General features: G+C 39.9%; 3 protein-coding genes and 1 long non-coding RNA gene across 8 annotated transcripts in view; 2 read left to right on the top strand and 2 right to left on the bottom strand.

The window, feature by feature from the left end:
- Positions 1–1,334, top strand: part of mis18bp1 (MIS18 binding protein 1) — a 12,241-nt gene extending 10,907 nt beyond the window's left edge. For both annotated transcript variants that reach the window (XM_088315593.1, XM_088315602.1), the window contains exons 14-16: positions 1–39; positions 125–173; positions 965–1,334. The exon at positions 1–39 is cut by the window's left edge and continues 46 nt beyond it. In XM_088315593.1, coding sequence (XP_088171719.1) covers positions 1–39; positions 125–173; positions 965–1,062 — 186 coding nt within the window. In that variant the 3' untranslated portion in view covers positions 1,063–1,334. The remainder of the gene's footprint in view (positions 40–124; positions 174–964) is intronic.
- The window catches only part of LOC148343119 (uncharacterized), a 4,294-nt gene extending 2,064 nt beyond the window's left edge, over positions 1–2,230 (bottom strand). For 2 of the 3 annotated variants that reach the window (XR_015846544.1, XR_015846546.1), the window contains exon 1: positions 331–492. This is a non-coding gene — a long non-coding RNA (uncharacterized LOC148343119). Of the gene's footprint in view, positions 1–330; positions 493–2,149 lie in introns of those variants that run through there. The other variant, XR_015846545.1, reaches the window with a different exon arrangement.
- On the top strand, positions 2,161–10,394 carry tpp1 (tripeptidyl peptidase I). Its single transcript, XM_088315643.1, has 13 exons — positions 2,161–2,305; positions 3,111–3,185; positions 3,738–3,877; positions 4,367–4,517; positions 5,308–5,429; positions 5,512–5,696; positions 5,904–6,102; positions 6,482–6,670; positions 7,163–7,235; positions 7,298–7,418; positions 7,517–7,675; positions 8,551–8,676; positions 8,846–10,394. The coding sequence occupies exons 1-13, from the start codon at positions 2,295–2,297 to the stop codon at positions 8,984–8,986; spliced, it is 1,692 nt and encodes a 563-aa protein (XP_088171769.1). The 5' UTR covers positions 2,161–2,294; the 3' UTR covers positions 8,987–10,394.
- A 61-nt stretch (positions 10,395–10,455) lies between these two features.
- Positions 10,456–16,520, bottom strand: yy1a (YY1 transcription factor a). Of its 2 annotated transcripts, none has more exons than XM_088315651.1 (5): positions 15,873–16,520; positions 13,129–13,213; positions 12,992–13,052; positions 11,598–11,756; positions 10,456–11,127 (listed from the first exon to the last, which is right to left on the bottom strand). In XM_088315651.1, exons 1-5 carry the CDS (start codon positions 16,369–16,371, stop codon positions 10,945–10,947), a joined length of 987 nt encoding a protein of 328 aa, XP_088171777.1. In that variant the 5' UTR covers positions 16,372–16,520; the 3' UTR covers positions 10,456–10,944. The 2 variants fall into 2 exon arrangements, with proteins under 2 accessions (XP_088171777.1, XP_088171772.1); XM_088315646.1 differs by having other exon boundaries at positions 13,129–13,279; positions 15,873–16,517.
- Positions 16,521–18,196: the final 1,676 nt, after the last annotated feature.

The following is an 18,196-nucleotide window of genomic DNA, read 5'->3' on the forward strand; positions in this document are numbered from 1 at the left end:
CAAAATCAGGTCAACGGCCACAAAAAAGTTCCAACGAAGGTACTAATTGCATTCTGCTACTTCTTTGTCAGTCATTTTTTTCAGACGCAGCTTATTTAATACTTTCTTTTCTGATCTGTCTCAGGACTTAGTACCATCAGTCAAACGAAGAATGAGACCATTTGAAATAACAGGTCGGTGTCATTTACAGGGTTCCCGGGCGGGGTCAATTCTACTTTATTTATCAAGCAAATAATAATGAATATAAAGAAAAATAAACGTACAATGTTGTTATGATATTTGCATGTTGGGTGGAACATCGCATTTAAATTTATGAAGCTGTTCAATTACCTTTTTAATCCATTTCTTTTGAAGGGGAAGACAACTCCCAATATTTTTATATGTTCTATGCAGGTGAGCTTGTTGAAACATAGCATTATGATTAATTTTGCATTTGCGGAAGATGAGTTGGCAGTAAAATTGGTCCGTTTTTAGCCATTGCAGAAGGTAGCCATTTTGGCCACTTCTGTTGACTGAAAATGACGTCACAGTTGCTCAGGACTCAGCTTCATAAAACAGGTGAGCCATGATTGGTCGTTACCTGCCACCTGTGCTACTGTGATGTCTTTTTCAGTTGACAGAAGTGACAAAATGGCCGCCCTACGAGATGGCTAAAACCGGGTGGATTTTGCTTCTTAACTCATTCTACAAACAACAATATTAAATCAGAATGCCGTATTTAAATTAGCAAAGACGTATAGAACATTTTATTGCCAACATTTTTGGGGGGTTGACTTCCCCTTAAACACGAATGAAAATCTAAGTTTATAGCATATTACCAACTCATTAAATGATATGAAGTAAAATCATTTATATACACAAAACAAGATGGTACACATAAAATGAGTTAATAGCTTTAGGAAATGATTCTTTCTTTCAGACTTAAAGAATAAAAAGTGTCCATACCCACTTTTTTTCTCCCCAGGAAACAATTCCTTTGTCATTTGGGAGACGTTTCCAGATAAAGCTACCACGTCTGACAGTGAGGAAGAAGAGGATTTTTACTTCTCGGACAATGACTGAAGCAAATCTAAACCAGAGGTGTCAACTCCCGGTCCAGAAAATATGCCACAGTTTGGCTTTAGCCACAGGTGCTTCTATCCAACCGGCAGGTCAAAATGCTCCTTGGGATTCGAAGCAACTGTGGCTAAAGTTAAACTGTGGCAGAGTTTTTACTTTCTGAACGTGGATTTGACACCTGTGATCTAAACATGTAAATTGTGTACAAGAAGGGGCAAATATTTTTATGGGCTTTATTAATCGAAAAGAACAATAAATGTGTTCACTGTAGACGATTTCACTGGGTTTTTTTTTTGTTCATCAAATTGAGTCTTGACTTTATGGAAGACTAATTATTATGGGACGTTTTGACTTTCTACGATTATTTTTTAAGTGATTATTTGTAAATGTATGCACTTGTTCTAGAAGTGTTGCATGTTGATGTTTGTTTTTTATCGTTCTGACCTGTTAAATGATTATTCACCGTTATGAGAAAATATTAAAATGATCGACATTTGTATTTTTTTTATAAATGCGATGCTGCGTGGTTGCTAATTGCAACCCAGGCGTCATAAAACCAGCCGAGTAAATGCAAGTTTTGTCACAATCGGCCACGAGATGGCGTACTTACGGGAATCTGCACCGTTACATTTTATGGGGAGGGGACTCGTGCATTTTTTATCATTGTGATTGAAATCATACGGATTGAAGATCTCTGGTCACCTGTTTGCATGGGACGTGATCTTTTCCGATTACCCGATTACATGCGTTACTTGTTAGATCAGCCGCGTTGCATCCGTGTGACACGCGGAGATTGACGAAAATGTCACGCGGTTTATCAAGGTGGAGTTCATTTATTTAGCACAGTATTCGAGATTATTTTAACACTTTTATCAAAGCAGCAATAAAACAAAAAATGTTACAAGTAAGTTCTCGCGTCGCAGACGTGCTTCGCTAAAGACGCTGCCATTTTAAAGTACGTAACTATGCATTTAAAAACATGTTAAATGAATTGGGGGCAAAAAAATATTGCAATCTATAGGAGGGACGCAAAACCCAACCAGGAGCATTCGGGAGCAATTCTACTCCTTAAGTCAAACGTTAGATGTACCTATTGAAATGGCTGGTGAGTGAGACTCCTCGTGGGTCGCTGGTCACGTGAGTGTCCTCACGTGATCACTGCACCTCCAACCGACTGTCTGCGATTGAACGCTTAGTTGCGCACTTATACAAATACACACAACGCGAAGGGCAAAATGGACACGCTGTAAGTTTATTTCGAATTTATTCACTCTCTTCGTTATCGTAATAGTCGAATTGGCGGCTATGACGTAATTCGAGTTATAGACTAGTATATGTTGTTTTGAAGTGTTTTTACCCCCCGAGATATGACCTACATCCCGTCGGGTTGTTAGCCGCTAGCTAACCCAGTGAGTTCATTGCTAACTAGTTGACGTATGAAAAATATGAAAAACTCCAGCCCAAACTATACGGGTTTCTTTGTCTACGACGAGGTTCCTTTGCTACAATACAAATGTTACACAATCTTGTATGTAGGTCGTAATATGTTCATTGCTATTCGTGCTACATGAACGTAATAGTGAAAGTCACAATAACGGTATAAAAAAATATAACGTCTAGCGTATAAATCTCAACATCTTGTTTATTGATCAATCTCAACCGAGGCGTTGGAGGTGGACGCACTGAGTCTGGGGTGTGTTAAGGTCACCCAGTCCTTGATGCTGGGTTCAGTTGATCTAAAATTAAACTGAAATATTAAAGCATCAAAGGAAAAACAGTGAGTCCACAAACTGATTACTGAGCCAATTTATGCCAGTGGAAATTTGTAAAAGTTATAATTACAGTAAATATTTTTATAAAAACGCTTTTAAGGTATTATTAAGTGAGGCGATAACTGAGCAACAACATTGTTACGCCGCTTAAACTAGTCTTTCGCTCATTCGGAATTGTGAAACCACGTCGAAATAATTAACCCCAAGGACCCTTGTACCCTATATTATATTATATTATATTATATTATATTATATTGTATTTCCCATCTCTCCCAACAGGTTGGCAGTGGTCATCCCCTTGTTATTCAGCCCATTGGTGTGGAGTGGATACCTGGAATATGACCAAAATGTCCTGTGAGTAATTCACTTTTCCAATCATAACATCAACTTTTTGTGTCCATTGTCTAAAACAAAATTTTTTGACAATTGAGCTCTCATGACAAATGTATAGCAAAAAGTTGTGAAATATGCCCCCTCCACCCCCTCCAAAAGGTTTGGAATTGCATAGATTAATACTATGAGTATGTTATATACCACAAACAATTCTTCCAAAATATAGCATTTCAAACTCATTTTACAGCATTTCACAGCCTGTAAAAATATGAATTGCTTCGCTTCCCTTTAGCTAGTTAATCTTGGTTTTGTCTCATACTCAGATTTTAAAACAGATGAATAAATCACAAATGATTCTATCTTTATGTGGGCACTTACTCCATATTACATTGAACAGCTGTTAATTTCACGTTAATTTCATATGCCATCCACCCTACAAGGACCGCTACTGGAATCTTAAATAGCGCTGCTGTCAAGTCACGGCGGCAATCAGCTGGTGGCCAGTGCAATCTACATTTCCCTAAATCGGCAGGGGTTGACTGTAATTGTTTTTTCATCTTTTGCTGCCTTCAGGGTGCCCAGGGATTGGACTCGTGTTGGTCGGCTCAGGCCAACCGAAGAGCTGCAACTGACCTTTGCACTCACTCAGCAGAACGTTGACTTGCTGGAGGAGACCCTCAATGTGGTGTCTGATCCTGACTCGCCTCAGTATGGTAGGAAAACAAAGCTCAAAATTTTGGCGTACTTGCCCTGATAAAATGCCAACAATATTTATCCAGCAACCAACCAACCGTATTTACTCCGCCAATCACTTCCTCATTGCAAAGTTCAAAAACAGCTTTCATTTGTTAAGATAAGGAGAGTCTCACTTCGCTCTTTCAATTCCTCTTTTAGTAAGTACAAATGTACCAAGCCAGCTATTTTGCAATGGACTTGTTCTCATTAGGATCTTGGGTGAGTTGGGACCTTTCCCAGATGACTTTGGGTGTAAAATATAAAAAAAAAAAAACATTCACACACTTTTATATTTACTCCTACATTGGATTCTGAAAGTTTTCACACTGCTTTACCCACCCACATATTATGTCATAGCCTTATTCCAAAATGGTAAATGGAATGCACTTATGTGGTGCTTTTATCTACCCCATCTGGTGCCCAAAGCGCTTTACAAAGCCTGTGTTGACGCAGATCTCCCTCCGCAGGTAAATACCTCCAACTTGAGGAGGTGGCCTCCCTGGTGCGTCCGTCCGACTCGTCCCAAAAGGTGGTGCGCAGTTGGCTGCAGAGTCATGGCGTCACAAACTGCTTGACAGTTCATACTCGGGACTTCTTACACTGCACCTTGACTGTGGAGTAAGCGCATCTCTTTAAGAAAGTCTTTCTCATATCTAAGGGTGTCGTGATCAGGCTTTTAATCTGCAGATCCATGATTTAATTTATTTATATTTTAATTCATTGATTAATCAGATTCATGACGTTAGAAGGATGTTAATCCTTTACATATATGTATGTTTGAGTTACCAGTTGTTGAATGTTTGTCATATTTTACGTTCACATTTATGTCACTGTTTGATTTATTTATTTTTTGTACTTACGGTGACTTTAGGTTGTGTGTTAAATACTGACATCCAGGTCAATACTTCATTTTATTCTTCCAGATTTTGAGCATTGCTGGTGAAAGTTAAATTATATAGAGAACTATTTACATTTTGTGTTTCTGGCCCGTCATGTTAATTAAAAGGAATAAATCTAACAATTGTTTGCATTTTCTTTAAATGGTTACATAATGAACAATTGGCCACTTATGTTCCCACTATTTTTATATAGTTCCATTGGAACCTCTTCAGTTGAGAACCCTGCTCATTATCGTTGCAATAATTTCAAGGAAAATATGCTGAAAAAATGCAAGTTCAAACCACCAAAATACATGTCAGGCAGAACTTCAATGTAGCTCACAAAAGTGATGTATGAGCTATTCAACTCAGTCTTTGGGTCCTCGGAGGGAAACTGAAACCAATACTAATATTGGTGCAGATAATTTAAGTCTGTACTATGATTTTGTTTTTTCTTGTTGTCCGAAAATATTCACAAATGTACAATTTTATTCTCTATCATTGATTTTGTTCCTGTCTTGTGCAACAAGGGTTGCGGAGGTTGTGCTCCCAGGCAGCAGGTTCCAGCGTTATGTCCGAGACGGTCAGTCCATCGTGAGGTCTTCAGCTCCCTACTCTGTTCCCGATGATGTTGCACAACACCTTGACTTTGGTGCGCTTCACTTGCTCCATCAGACATGGCCACCTACTTCCATGAGTTATTGAAGTTGGATTTTGATCTTCTTTTATGACAGTGGGAGGTGTTCACCGTTTCCCTCCTAGAGGACACAAGCCTGACTCGGCCTTGTCCAACTTGAAGAAAATGCAGAGGAGCAAAGCCTTTCACTTTGGAGTGACTCCTGCAGTTTTACGGGCCCGTTACAATCTGACTGCAGCTGATGTGGGATCAGCTCAGAACAACAGCCAGGCTGTAGCTCAGGTGCAACCCTCACTATGAAAATGTTGCTATGTATAGAGTGGGAATAAGTACCAATTATTTAAATGATGGTTTAATTTGGCAGTTATTTTGTCAATTGGATTAAAAAACATGTTTTAATTTCTAGCCCTTTAATCAAAAACCCCAAAAATCCAGTCGGGATATTTTATAAAGCACTTTTTCTGCATCATTTTGTTGTTTCTGTTGTAGTTCTTGGAGCAGTACTACAGCCCTGCGGATCTGGCGGAGTTCATGAGCATTTATGGCGGCGGCTTCCAGCATCTTTCCAAGGTGGACCGGGTTGTGGGGAAACAGGGTACTGGAAAGGCCGGTTTGGAGGCCAGTCTGGATGTGGAATACATCATGAGCACAGGGGCCAACATCCCCACGTGGGTCTTCACAAATCCAGGTCTGTAAGCAAAGTTGCTGAACTAGCATAGTGATGTATGGTCATTGTAGCATTGCTAAACAACATCTGCACTTAATTTCGAATTATATACTTTTACCAGATTTAGGTATTTATGCGTGCATAGCTCTTGGATTGTGTGTGTTTCACCCACTATTGTTGTATCTATCTATCTATTTTCCGCTTATCTTCATTAGACATTCATTCATTAGTCCAGCTCGTCCACGGTGAAGACCTTTGGTCGAATACATACAGTATCACGCGTATCTATCTTGATACCTTTGTTCTGACATTAATCACAATTACAGTCTGGAATGTACACACAGCCAAAAATTGTTCATGCCTCCAATTCACGCACAGGATCATCTTGTTTGTGTTCCAGGTCGTCACGAGTCCCAGGAGCCGTTCCTCCAGTGGGTGGTCCTGCTCAGCAATATGTCTGACCTGCCTTGGGTGCACACCATCAGCTACGGCGACGACGAGGACAGTCTGTCTACTGCCTACATGCAGCGCATCAACACCGAGTTCATGAAGGCCGGTGTCAGGGGCCTCTCCTTGCTTTTTGCTTCTGGTCAGTCATGGGAAGGAACACTGCTATGAAATTGGATAGCTGATTAAATGACAGTAAGACTACAAGGATACATTTGATTATTTCTGCCAAAGAGGTTTCTTGAGCTTTTGATCAAAAAATGATTTTCAACAAACTATAGATTATATATGTTATGTTAAAATCCCTTGGTGTGGACCTTTTGCAATTGTTTTGCTGATATGCTGTCATGACACAACAAGAAATAAATCACGAAACCTCATGTATGATTTTAATAGATGAATATGTTCACTGTAATTATATTTAGTTATTTATGTCTAAATGTAAAATGTAGATTTGGTTAGTTTTTTTATTAATATATATTTTTATTTTTGTTCTTTTATTTTATTGCCTTAAAAAAATTTTTCAATTTTAGTTTGAGTTATTTTGTTGGTTTCTGTCAATTATTGTGTGTGCTAACTTGAGTTTTTTTTCTTTTTTTTTTTTTTTTTTAAATCAGACTGTTTTTGCATTCAGGTGATAGCGGGGCCGGCTGCTGGCACATGGCTAAAGAACAAAATTCCTTCAGGCCCAGTTTTCCTGCCTCAAGGTAACAAATCTGAACCCTGCAATCAAGTTTGTGATAGTCACAAAATAAAATCTCGTTTCCAGCCCATACGTGACCACAGTCGGTGGAACTTCGTTCAAGAATCCTTTCAAGGTGACTTATGAAGTAACAGATTACATTAGCGGGGGAGGCTTCAGTAACGTCTTCAAGATGCCCGACTACCAGGTAGGAATATAACGTCAACGTTGTTCTTCTAATTGAATCAAGCACCACAACTATGATGTTAAAGCATCATCGTTAATCAAGTGCATCCATTCCCACAGGCCAGCGCTGTGGCCGGATACCTGAAGAGCGTAGCGACCCTTCCCCCGAAGTCGTACTTCAACGTCAGCGGAAGGGCCTATCCGGACATGGCGGCTTTGTCAGATAATTACTGGGTGGTTGCCAATAGAATACCCATTCCTTGGGTGTCTGGGACATCGGTAACATTTTCAGATTGGTTGTTATTTATGTATTTTTTTATCGTAGGTGAGGTTCTCAAACTTTTTGAGGCCCGAGAATTTATTCCAAGGACACTCTCACTATCCTAACTCAAATCAAAAGTTACTACCATGTGTACTCACTCATGCCATATATTTTTTTATTTAAATGCCCATTCGTTTGAGACGTTTTATGAGAAGTTATTTTTTCAAGAAAATAAAATTGAAATGTCATGATATTAAAGTAAAAATTTAACAAGGAAGAAGGCGGGGAATTAAAAAAATACAACAATCTTCATGTAGATTACACTTTTTATTCTAAGATAACACAGAATTATTCTCTAGAAAATAAGATTATATTGGAAAAACTTACTTTATGTTTTTAAGAAAAAAATAATTTATAGCTGTAATAAAAGACCTGATCAGACGAAGAAGAAAAAAGAAAAACTTAATGCAGGAATATCAGATTTATGTGTTGATACATCACAATTACATGAAGGCTTTGGATTGGCCCAAAGCTAAGGTCGTTGGACTAATGTGTTAATTCTGGTTGTTTTATTGTCACATTGATTGTATGTATGCACTTTTTTTTTTATAATTAAGGATACAAGGTAATTTCAGTTTGCAAACCACTGATGTACAGTCCAGGTTGGGTTAAATCTCAAAGGACCACTTCTGCAAAATAAATTAGTCATTAAAAGGGTTGTGCTTTCAATTTGACAGCCCTTACATTTAACTTCATCAAATATTTTTAGCATGCACTAGAACTGAGGTTGCGATGTGAGCGAGATCCTCTCTCAGGTCCTACACGGTCATTATGGGAATAATGATAACAGTGTTGCCTGTAAATGTACTAATATGTTTTCATGTCATAACAGGCGTCAACCCCGGTGGTTGGTGGGATGTTTTCTCTGATCAACGACAAACGTCTGAAGAAGGGCCTTCCCGTCCTGGGCTTCCTCAACCCTCGCCTCTACAAGCTCAAGGGACAGGCTATGTTTGATGTCAGTCTATATTCTGCTCCTCCAAGCTGTTCTACCTTCTAAATAAGACACATTTTTGTTCTCTATTTATTTTGGCAACTCAGCCCATGTAAATTAGGTTACAATAAGGGAGTATGAGACGTGTGTGTAAAGATTTATAGCAGTGGTTTGTGTCCCGTTGTGTCTCCAGGTGACTGAAGGTTGTCACCTGGCCTGCCTTGATGAGCAGGTACAAGGTCAAGGATTTTGTGCTGCCCCGTCGTGGGACCCGGTGACAGGCTGGGGAACACCAAACTACCCTGCACTTCTGACTGCCGTTATAGCTCACTAAAGTCAATCAGGCTCTAGTCTCAAGGACAGGTACCAAACACTGAGACGACGTGTAGTCATTGTGGTCGTCTGTCAACGCTGTGTGTGATTCCTTGACTCATTCAGGTCTTCAGGGAGGTTTTAAAGGATTAATGTGTAAGAATGAAGGTTATTTTTTTTTAAATTGTGAAACGGGGTTTGTATTTTTTTCATGAGCTCCACTGCACTTGGCTTATACAATCCATGTATCATTTGTCCTTCAAAAAAATGGAAAAAGTAATTGATTATTTTGTTTATTAATCAAACTCAACTGATTTTTTCATATTTCAATTTTAGGCTCTCATCAAAATACTTATGAATTATACAGGGATTTAGTTTGTTCCTGCTTTACGCTCACTTGTAACGATCCCACGTTTTCCTGCCAACATTTTTGACTGAGCAAATGCTCCTATTATGCCCAAAACGATTTTTGAGTAATATTGTACCCCTTACATGATTATTCATCATGTTGGGTAAAATGTCTGCATTTTTACTCCACGACTTTTTAACAGTTTTCAGTGCAAAATGTAACTTTTAATAAATTCTAATTTAAGAATAAACGATTAAAAAATGTACCCAATACTTTAAAATGTACTAAGGGCTTACTGAACGAATGTGCTATTGTCTTCTTTAACATCACTTTCCCTGAATCCAAAAAGCAGCTCTCAAACATGCCATGATTTAACAAGATGCCTTAACAATGCGTTCACTCTTATAGTGCTTGGCTAGCCACCGGTAGGTTGGAAAAGTGCTCGATTAGATTTGAAATATCACCTACATTGAGGTTAATTTAATCGTGGTAGCCAAAATCATGAGCATGATTGAAGTTTCATACATCGTGCAGCCCTTAATTTGAAGTGTACTTACAATGCATACGTAATTATTCACACATACATAAGTGGGCTCTCACGGTCTACGGCAGGGGTGTGCAAACATTTTCACAATGGGTTCTAAAATTTGACAGAGGGGTCGGACCAGGAGCAGATGGATGGAGATGGAGGTAACCTCACCTCATTGGAGATAAAATATACATTTAATTTGAAATATATATATATTATTTATTATATAATATATGTCTTTGAAAAAACACAATATTTAGAAAATAAAACATTAACAAGGTTTATTAATTTGATTTTTTCAAGTTCGGCGGGCCGGATTTGGTCTACGGTCATAAATCAACCAAATACACTAGAAAAATATATTAAAATGTTTATAGTTTTTAAAGTGTCAATCCCATATTTGAAAATCAATTGCCGCTGTCTTGTGGTGTGATGTCATAGTTGGTCTGTACCAATTGCTTGCAGTGCTGAAGGAAATGCAAATGAAACAAGAGCTGCTGTGCAGTCGTTTTTGTTCATTGCTGTTAACAAATAAACAGCATTCATCGCTGACTGGATTAATTTTCCAACAACCAGCACATGCATTTGGGCAAAAGATGGTGAAATGAGACAATAAGGGGAAAAAACATTTTAATCAGCGAACTCTATGCATAAACACGTTATCTACAACATGACTGATATTGCATGATACAAAATGAAAATTAAATTCCTTTTTCCAAGACACTCGCACAAGGGAAAATAAAACTGAACAAGAGCAACAGCGCTAATGTCAATCAGTGTACAATATGCACACTTGGGAGGAGTAGAAAATTGAAAAAGGGTCACTGCTTGCTGAGGAGCGTTGCAAATATTTGACTTTTAATGTAAAACATTTTATTCTAACTCTGTTCAGATATAAATAAAAGAATCAAGTAGAAAGAGTTCAATTTGAGTTGCGCCAGAGTCGGAAGGCCTCGAGCGTCTGTGTTCCCATCTCCACGTATACGAACAAAGTCTGTGTTGGAGAATGATCCTAACGTCAATCTTTTATCTCACAAGCAAGCAGGCCGTACGGGACAATTGTCTGTCAAGGAGTACGCTCATATGTCAGCGTGGGATCCGTTCACTGATTGTTCTTTGCTTTGGCGTGTGTGAGGATGTGAGACTTGAGGTTGGTGGACTGGGCAAATTTCTTGTTGCAGCCGTCAAAGGGGCACACGTAGGGGCGGTCCCCCGTGTGGATACGCACGTGTGTGCGCAAATTAAAGTCCAGAGAAAATCTCTTGCCGCAACCCTCAAACGTGCACTGGAAACAGGAAATAGCACAAATAAATTTGGATTATGCACATTTATTTAGAGCAGGTGTTCTCAAATTTTTGAGGTCCAACTTTTCCAAAGACCCCCTTCATACCTCCAGCTAATTAAACGTAATCCTCATGCCAATCAAACAGAACTACCATGTACCCCAAAATGCCACAGGAACAAAACAAAGATTTATTTTGTCGGTGGTTTCCCCACCTTTGCAATTCCCAAGTCTGGAATTAACCCAAAGCCTTGTCTAATATGAAAGTAGTGCTTTGGCCATCTCAGTGCCAGGAAACGCTGTTTACAAGAGGAAACGAGCTTAAATTAAATAAGCCTTGTTCTGCCTAAACAACAAAAAATGATGCAACCAAATTTGACAAATTCTTTTGCGCACACGAGCTATGGCTGGCAGGTCCAGACCCCACTCTGAGAAGCACTGGTATGGTAAACGCTACAAATGAAGAGGCCCACCTGGAAAGGTTTCTCTCCCGTGTGTACAAGTTGATGTCTTTTCAGTTTGGAGCTCTCCACGAAGGCTTTGCCGCATTCGGCGCAGACGTGCACTCGAGGCCCGTGGGTGTGCAAGTGCTTCCTCATTGCCGAATTGTCCCTGAACATCTTGGTGCAGCCCTGAGCACAACACACATTGGGATACCCGTTGGAAACCAGATTTCACAATTTGTAGCATCCTATACTTGTATTACTACTTTCTTCTAAAAGTCGCCAAACAAGTAAACAACAGCAAAAGTATTGTCAATTAATTATTTTTTTTAAATATGCAACAATGTAGGCGTGTCCATCAGTAAAAAAAGACAGTGGCCAGTGGAGCCAATGTGAAGGTTCCAAGTATTTATGTATTATTCCTAACTTACCGTATTTTCGGGACCATAGGGCGCATTTTAAAGTCCCAAATCTTCCCCAAAACAAACGAGGCGCCTTGTAATGCGACACGCCTATTATATGGACTGAGCATCTCTCTCGACCATCGACCCTTTTTCCCATTGGGGTATTCGGAGTGCATGTTAGCACACCCTGCTGGCCAAAGTCTGAGACATCTATGCTTCGAATTGACTGACAAATACAACATGTGAATACGGTGTTGGGGTGATGGTGTAGGAGAAAGCTGGACAAAAGGGCAGCTGTCCACAATGGCATAGTTTGTCTTATCATTCATGTTATTGCAAGCAAGAAACGTCACAGGTTTAGACAAAAGACTGTAAAAATATAAAAAAATAAAAACACTGCCCAAAGCACAGATCTCACATCTCTCTAAACAGCCATGTGATTGGCTGAGGCTGAGTGGCTCCCAAGAAGCCATTGCTATAATCTTTTTGTGTTATTTTTATTTCTTTTGGGGATACAAATGACATGAGGGATACATGTTTTGTGTTAATCTTATTTGTTTGTTTCATTGTTTGCTTGTATGCTGAGTTCTTTTGGTTTTGATTTGAAACTGTGACTAAGGAGTGTGGTGACCAGTTAAGTCCTTCCCCTGACGTTGATTAGACGTGTTGCCATGACTTCTCTCATTGTTCTGAGCCGATGCTACTGGCAGCGAGCCCTTATGTTGCCATGACATCACTCATTTATCTGAGGGGATACCTCCGGCAGCGATCCCTTATTCGCGTGAGTACTGGTGAACTAGCTCGTGCATGCTATCGTAGTGCTCATACTGTGGCGCGCCCAGTATGAGTATTAAATACGGAAATAGCACCCTCAATTGGTGTTGTGCCCTTTGATACAGCGCGTCTTATGGCCGTAAAAATACGGTACCTGTTGACACATATGTGGCGTTAATTATTTGCGTGCAATTTGGATGTCTGCACATTCCAGTGTCCAGTCAAAGTAAACAGTTTATTGCTCACTTTGTGTGGACAGGCTATCGTCCGCGGTGCGTCGTCTTCTTTCACTTTCTTTGGCTTCATTCTGGAAGTTAAAAATGAAATATGAACATGAACCGTGCTTAATTCTCCCAGTCTATTCTGAAAGCATGCATACATACCTTGCGAACTCTGCCAACTGTTTGGGGTCCGAGAGGTCGATGCCTGGGATGCCCCCTGGAGGCAGCTTCTTCCCCGTCATGTACTCTGAATAGTCAGGAGGAGAGTTTTCACCCGTGATTTGCTCTTCATGGTCAATGTCCTTCTTGTCATCTAAATCACAGTCGGAATTCAACAAATACCAATAAAGACAAATGGACCCCATAACAAAGTAAAACAGTTGTATACTATCAGATGGCGGGCGGGGGGATAACCTTGATCAAAATCACCTTCTATTGGTCTAATGTAGTCAAGTGCATATGAGAGCTATATTTGTTTGAACTTCCTGGTGGATATTGTGTTTTGGGTGGAATTTCAGGATGAAGCTAAAATGCACAACAATTTTTAAATGTGAACTGAGTTTGACCTTCTCAAAACCTCTAAATGCATGTCCAGCACTTTTGCCACAACTTGCTATTCTCCAACAAGGACTTGAATGACAAAATGCACAGCAAATATATCAGGAGGGGGAATGATTTTTTTTAAAGGAAATTACCTGATGAAAAAAAAAAATGGAACACCAGAACAACACATAATGCCAAGTCACTCACATGTGTGAGATAGCAGCCTGTTCAGTTAGGAAGCAAGATTGATTGTGAATAAGATTTACCCGCGGTTGTGTAAATTGATCAGGCAATGGGAGCAAATGAAAGGCAATTGAGCATGTCTGGAACATTATGTCTGTTCCATCCCACAAAGCCACAATAGACTCTGATCCACGAGGCTCCTTTTGACTCATCTTTAAGGATTGCCACAGAAGTCGGATTAGCCTGTGATCTGATTTTCATATGAATTTAGACCTCCATAGCATGAGGATGTTTGATTCCCATGACTTAATCATTTTGTCCTCAACACAGTCCACTACGTAATAAAGAAAGATTTTAAACTGGAAAAACTCATTAATTAATATCTAAGATGTGTTTCAGTGTTCCCTTTATTTTTGGGGTGGTGATTGAGGTTTCTCACCTCAAGATAATACAGATTGGTAAAACAACCCAAACCTAGGATAAATACCAATAATCCAATGACTACACTTACAAATGTCAAAAGCCTTGTTAAATGAACAAAGCATACAGCTAACGGAAGCGGAAATGATTACTTTTCCCTTTCCACAACACCTGACGCAGCTGCCCAAGTACAATTACGTGACCTGGCCCGCTCGAATAACAAACGTATGAACGTCTAAGTAATAAATATTCACGGCAACTAATTTACAGAGATGAAAAATTCTTCCCCAGAATGAATGACTTAGGGGCCTTTTCTATAGGCTAGCTGTAACGTTGGCATGAAAACAAGTCCCGCTCTGCAAGCCAACCAAAACACACAGTGACGGAACCGTTTTTTTTTTTAATTAGGGTGCACCTACTGCGCTGGTCGTCATCTCATGATGTCAAATTTGGCACAGTGTGATCAACAGCACTGTTCAAATACCAGGAATAGACTGATTAACGGTGCCAATAATTCAGCCGATTAGAGAAACTGATTTGAAACTGGTTTATTTTGGTTTGACAATGGCGATCCTCGTGGAAGCACTGACCCTGAATAGCAAAACAATTTGAAAGATTCTAAACATATTTAGTTTTAGTTATTCATTATTACATCAATTTAGTAATGCGAAATAACTCCATGTAACACGTGACTTGTCCTGACTGCGTGAAGGTATGTCGTATTCTCCTGTATAATGTTATTTGGTGAAATGAATGAAATGCTTGGAACATAGGATATTCCTTTATTTATATAAACTAAGAAAATTAGGAAGAATGTTTTCTGGAGGTCAAAATGTGTTGTGATGAACCAGAACAACAATCAATTGATCGGAATCAGCCATCTTTGTTGTTTACATTCGCCTCGAACGCTTTGGAGTTGAACCTGGGACGATGTAAGTGGGATAATTCCGATTTCCCACCTTCAACGAATGCAGCATGTGTTCATTGACATCGTAAAAGGTCGGAACACTGCTTTAATTTGTGGAAGATGCATACCTGGTGAACGCTAACCACGATGAGACAACGCTCTGGAAAACAATTTAAACGTCTTATGACACATTTAAAACATGTCCTGTATTAGCCAATTTAACTCAAATTACATGGCGAAATGCGACGCTAAAGTAATCAAAAAACGCCCTGAATTTAAGAATAATGTTGGTTTCGACGATTGCGTTCCTGTCATGTCCTGTATTAGCCAATTTAACTCAAATTACATGGCGAAATGCGACGCTAAAGTAATAAAAAAACGCCCTGAATTTAAGAATAATGTTGGTTTCGACGATTGCGTTCCTGTCATAAAGAGGGCGCTTCGATAATCTACCGGTGTTTGACGTAACAAACAGTAAGGGTTGAAAAGTCTTAAAAAACCGAGGGTCCTTGAAGGCACCACCACCACCGTTGTGAAGTGCGCCATACAGGCCTAGCTACTCGCTAGCGGAACCAGCAGAGCAGTACTAGCCGCCATCTTCGTGGGTCAAATAAACGCCATTTTTTCGGGCCGCCATACTTTCTCGACCGGGGAAATATGGCGGCGCCCATCGGCACAGAAAACATGGCTTCCCATAAAAACAAAAACACTACATTTATATTCCAAGCAGTGTTTTGGAATCATAAAACGCGCGTTAACTTTTGTCAGAGTACAAGGCCTCAGTGGAGGCCTCGTAACGACGACACACACACATCGAGAACAAAGCCGTTACAGGAATTCACTCCAAACTTACCCGAAGCCCACATAGTAACGGAGAACTCTCCTTCCAATGTCTTTATCTGCACTTGCTTTTGTTCCCATTTCCTACCCATGTCCGCGCTGCCTAGATAGCTCCTTTTGCCCGATTTCTTTCCACTTCCAGCCCTCTTCATCCGACCCGTTGACGAGCTTCTTCCCGCGACTGTGACCAGCGTCTGTTCAATGTAGTCCTCTTCCACAGCGGGCACCGGGATGAGGATTTGGTCCTGGTAGCCGTCGTCCGTGTGCAGTTCTGAGTCGTCCTCGCCCACGACCTCCTCCCGGGTCTGCACAAGAATCACCTCTTGGTGCGGGAGGATCGAGTGCGGGTCGTCCGCGACAAGCGTTTGTAAGGCGATCATGGGCTGGTGCTCGTCGTCATCCCCGACAACAGTTGTTTCGATGGTCTCCACTTCGATTTCGTGCAGCTCCACGATTTCGGCGGGCATTTCCGAGCCGTCCGCCTCGATGTACAGGGTGTCCCCCGAAGCCATGACTTGTTATTCCGTTCTTTTACCCCCCCTCCACCTTCGAAAGCTTTATTTAGTTCACCGCGACTTCTCCTCTGTGTAGTCCCCGGCCTCCTCTCTCTCCGACAACTCAGCAACAACGTGTACTCTCGTCGCCACTCTGTTCCACTTTAGCAAGTCTCGCGTGATTTAGATCACAGATCGATGTTTGAAGGAAAAATGCAAAAATCTTTGAAAAATCTGTAACAACAAATGTGTAAAATATGAAAATTAATACATCCCTGATGCACTGTACATAATATACAATATGCCGTGGTTTGTTAGAATTTTGGGTAGATAAGCATTCCTGTTTGTATGGCATAATTGATTCATCCACCCAAAAATGGGTGAGGGGGGGTCGTTTTCTTTACTTATGTCTTGCGCAAATTTTCTTCACTGATTGGGAAGTTTTGAATTTTGCAGTTTGATCATTCGTTTATGATACTGTAGGATGTAAAAAAATACATTTATTTTTTTTCCAGATTTGAACAATAAATGCTTTATATAAAATGAAGTGGAAATAACCCCACAAAATGAAAAATTTACACTTTTCTTGATCTAGTTTGAACTACTACACCCCCTTAATTAAATAACGTGGAAACAAAATGACAGTTTTTTTTACTGTTATGTTGCTTTCTCTGTTTTGCCCCTCCGAGACTATTTTGCGTTTTTCGTCCATGTCAGGTTTAAAAAGGTCCTGACGCCTTCATTAAACTGAATTAAATGCAGAGAACCAGAGGAATAACCAGGGAAGGTTTTGTCTTTTCTCCATCGCGGATGGGAGAAGGAGACAGGAGGTGAAGTAGGCGTCTTGCCTGTTCAATCTCCCGCACTCTCTCTGACTTCTTCGCCCATCCCTCTGGACTTTATTCAGAGAAAAACGAAACTTATGGAAAGTGAAACTTAACAAGCGTGTGGGTGTGTCAGTTGTGCGCATGTGTGCTGAAGCAATGATGTGCGTGTCTGTGAGTGTGTGTGTAATTATCATTGATACAAATAGTGTATAAAAACATGATTAAAAATACACAAACTATTTACATACTCTCACAGTCCACCAATTCAGAAAGGAAAAGATCTTAATACTGAAAATTGTAAACACGGTTGACTTGACACAAAATCTTTAACTCCTTCCATAGAAGTTGCCAAAACTCAATCCCATTGAAAACCTGTAGAGGAGGCTAAAGAGTAGAGGTCCCAGGTCATTGCATGATTTATAGAGATTATGCAAAGATGAATAGTCAAAGTTACCTCTTTCTGTTTTCTCCCATTGTGAAAAAATATAAAAGGAGTGTTTTGTTGGCAAAAGGAGGTTGCAAATAGTATTAACATCATTGGTGCTAATAATTGTGGCTGACATGATTTGATGTAAATTCATTATTTCTTAATGTGAGTTTCCACCCTGAATAATATGGGTTGTCATATTCATCTTTTGACAAGAAACCCAAATGTCTTCAATATACAAAAATAATTTACTCCAGTCCGTCCCTCGTAGGTGACAGCCAATCAGCGTTGAGAACATAATTGCGCGCCACAAGCAGTAAAGTAAACACATTAGCAAACAATTAAAAACAACATGGGACACATGTCATTGAGGTCCGTGGGACTGAAAAGTATACAACGGTGTTTTTATTATTATTTTTATATTATTTTTTCTGCGTGTCAGGTGTGATGCACCTGCGTGTGACGTGCTACGTGTAAATCCGTTCTTGCTTTGGCTGACTGAGAACTCACAGACGGACAACAACACTGACGAATGCTCACCTCTGCTATTTCCTTTATTAAAAAAAAAGTCAAGTTCATATTTTTTCGA

This window comes from Idiotropiscis lumnitzeri, chromosome 1 (genome assembly GCF_059441095.1).
Source record: "Idiotropiscis lumnitzeri isolate Australia: NSW breed Sydney's pygmy pipehorse chromosome 1, RoL_Ilum_1.0, whole genome shotgun sequence".
Lineage (NCBI taxonomy): Eukaryota > Metazoa > Chordata > Actinopteri > Syngnathiformes > Syngnathidae > Idiotropiscis > Idiotropiscis lumnitzeri.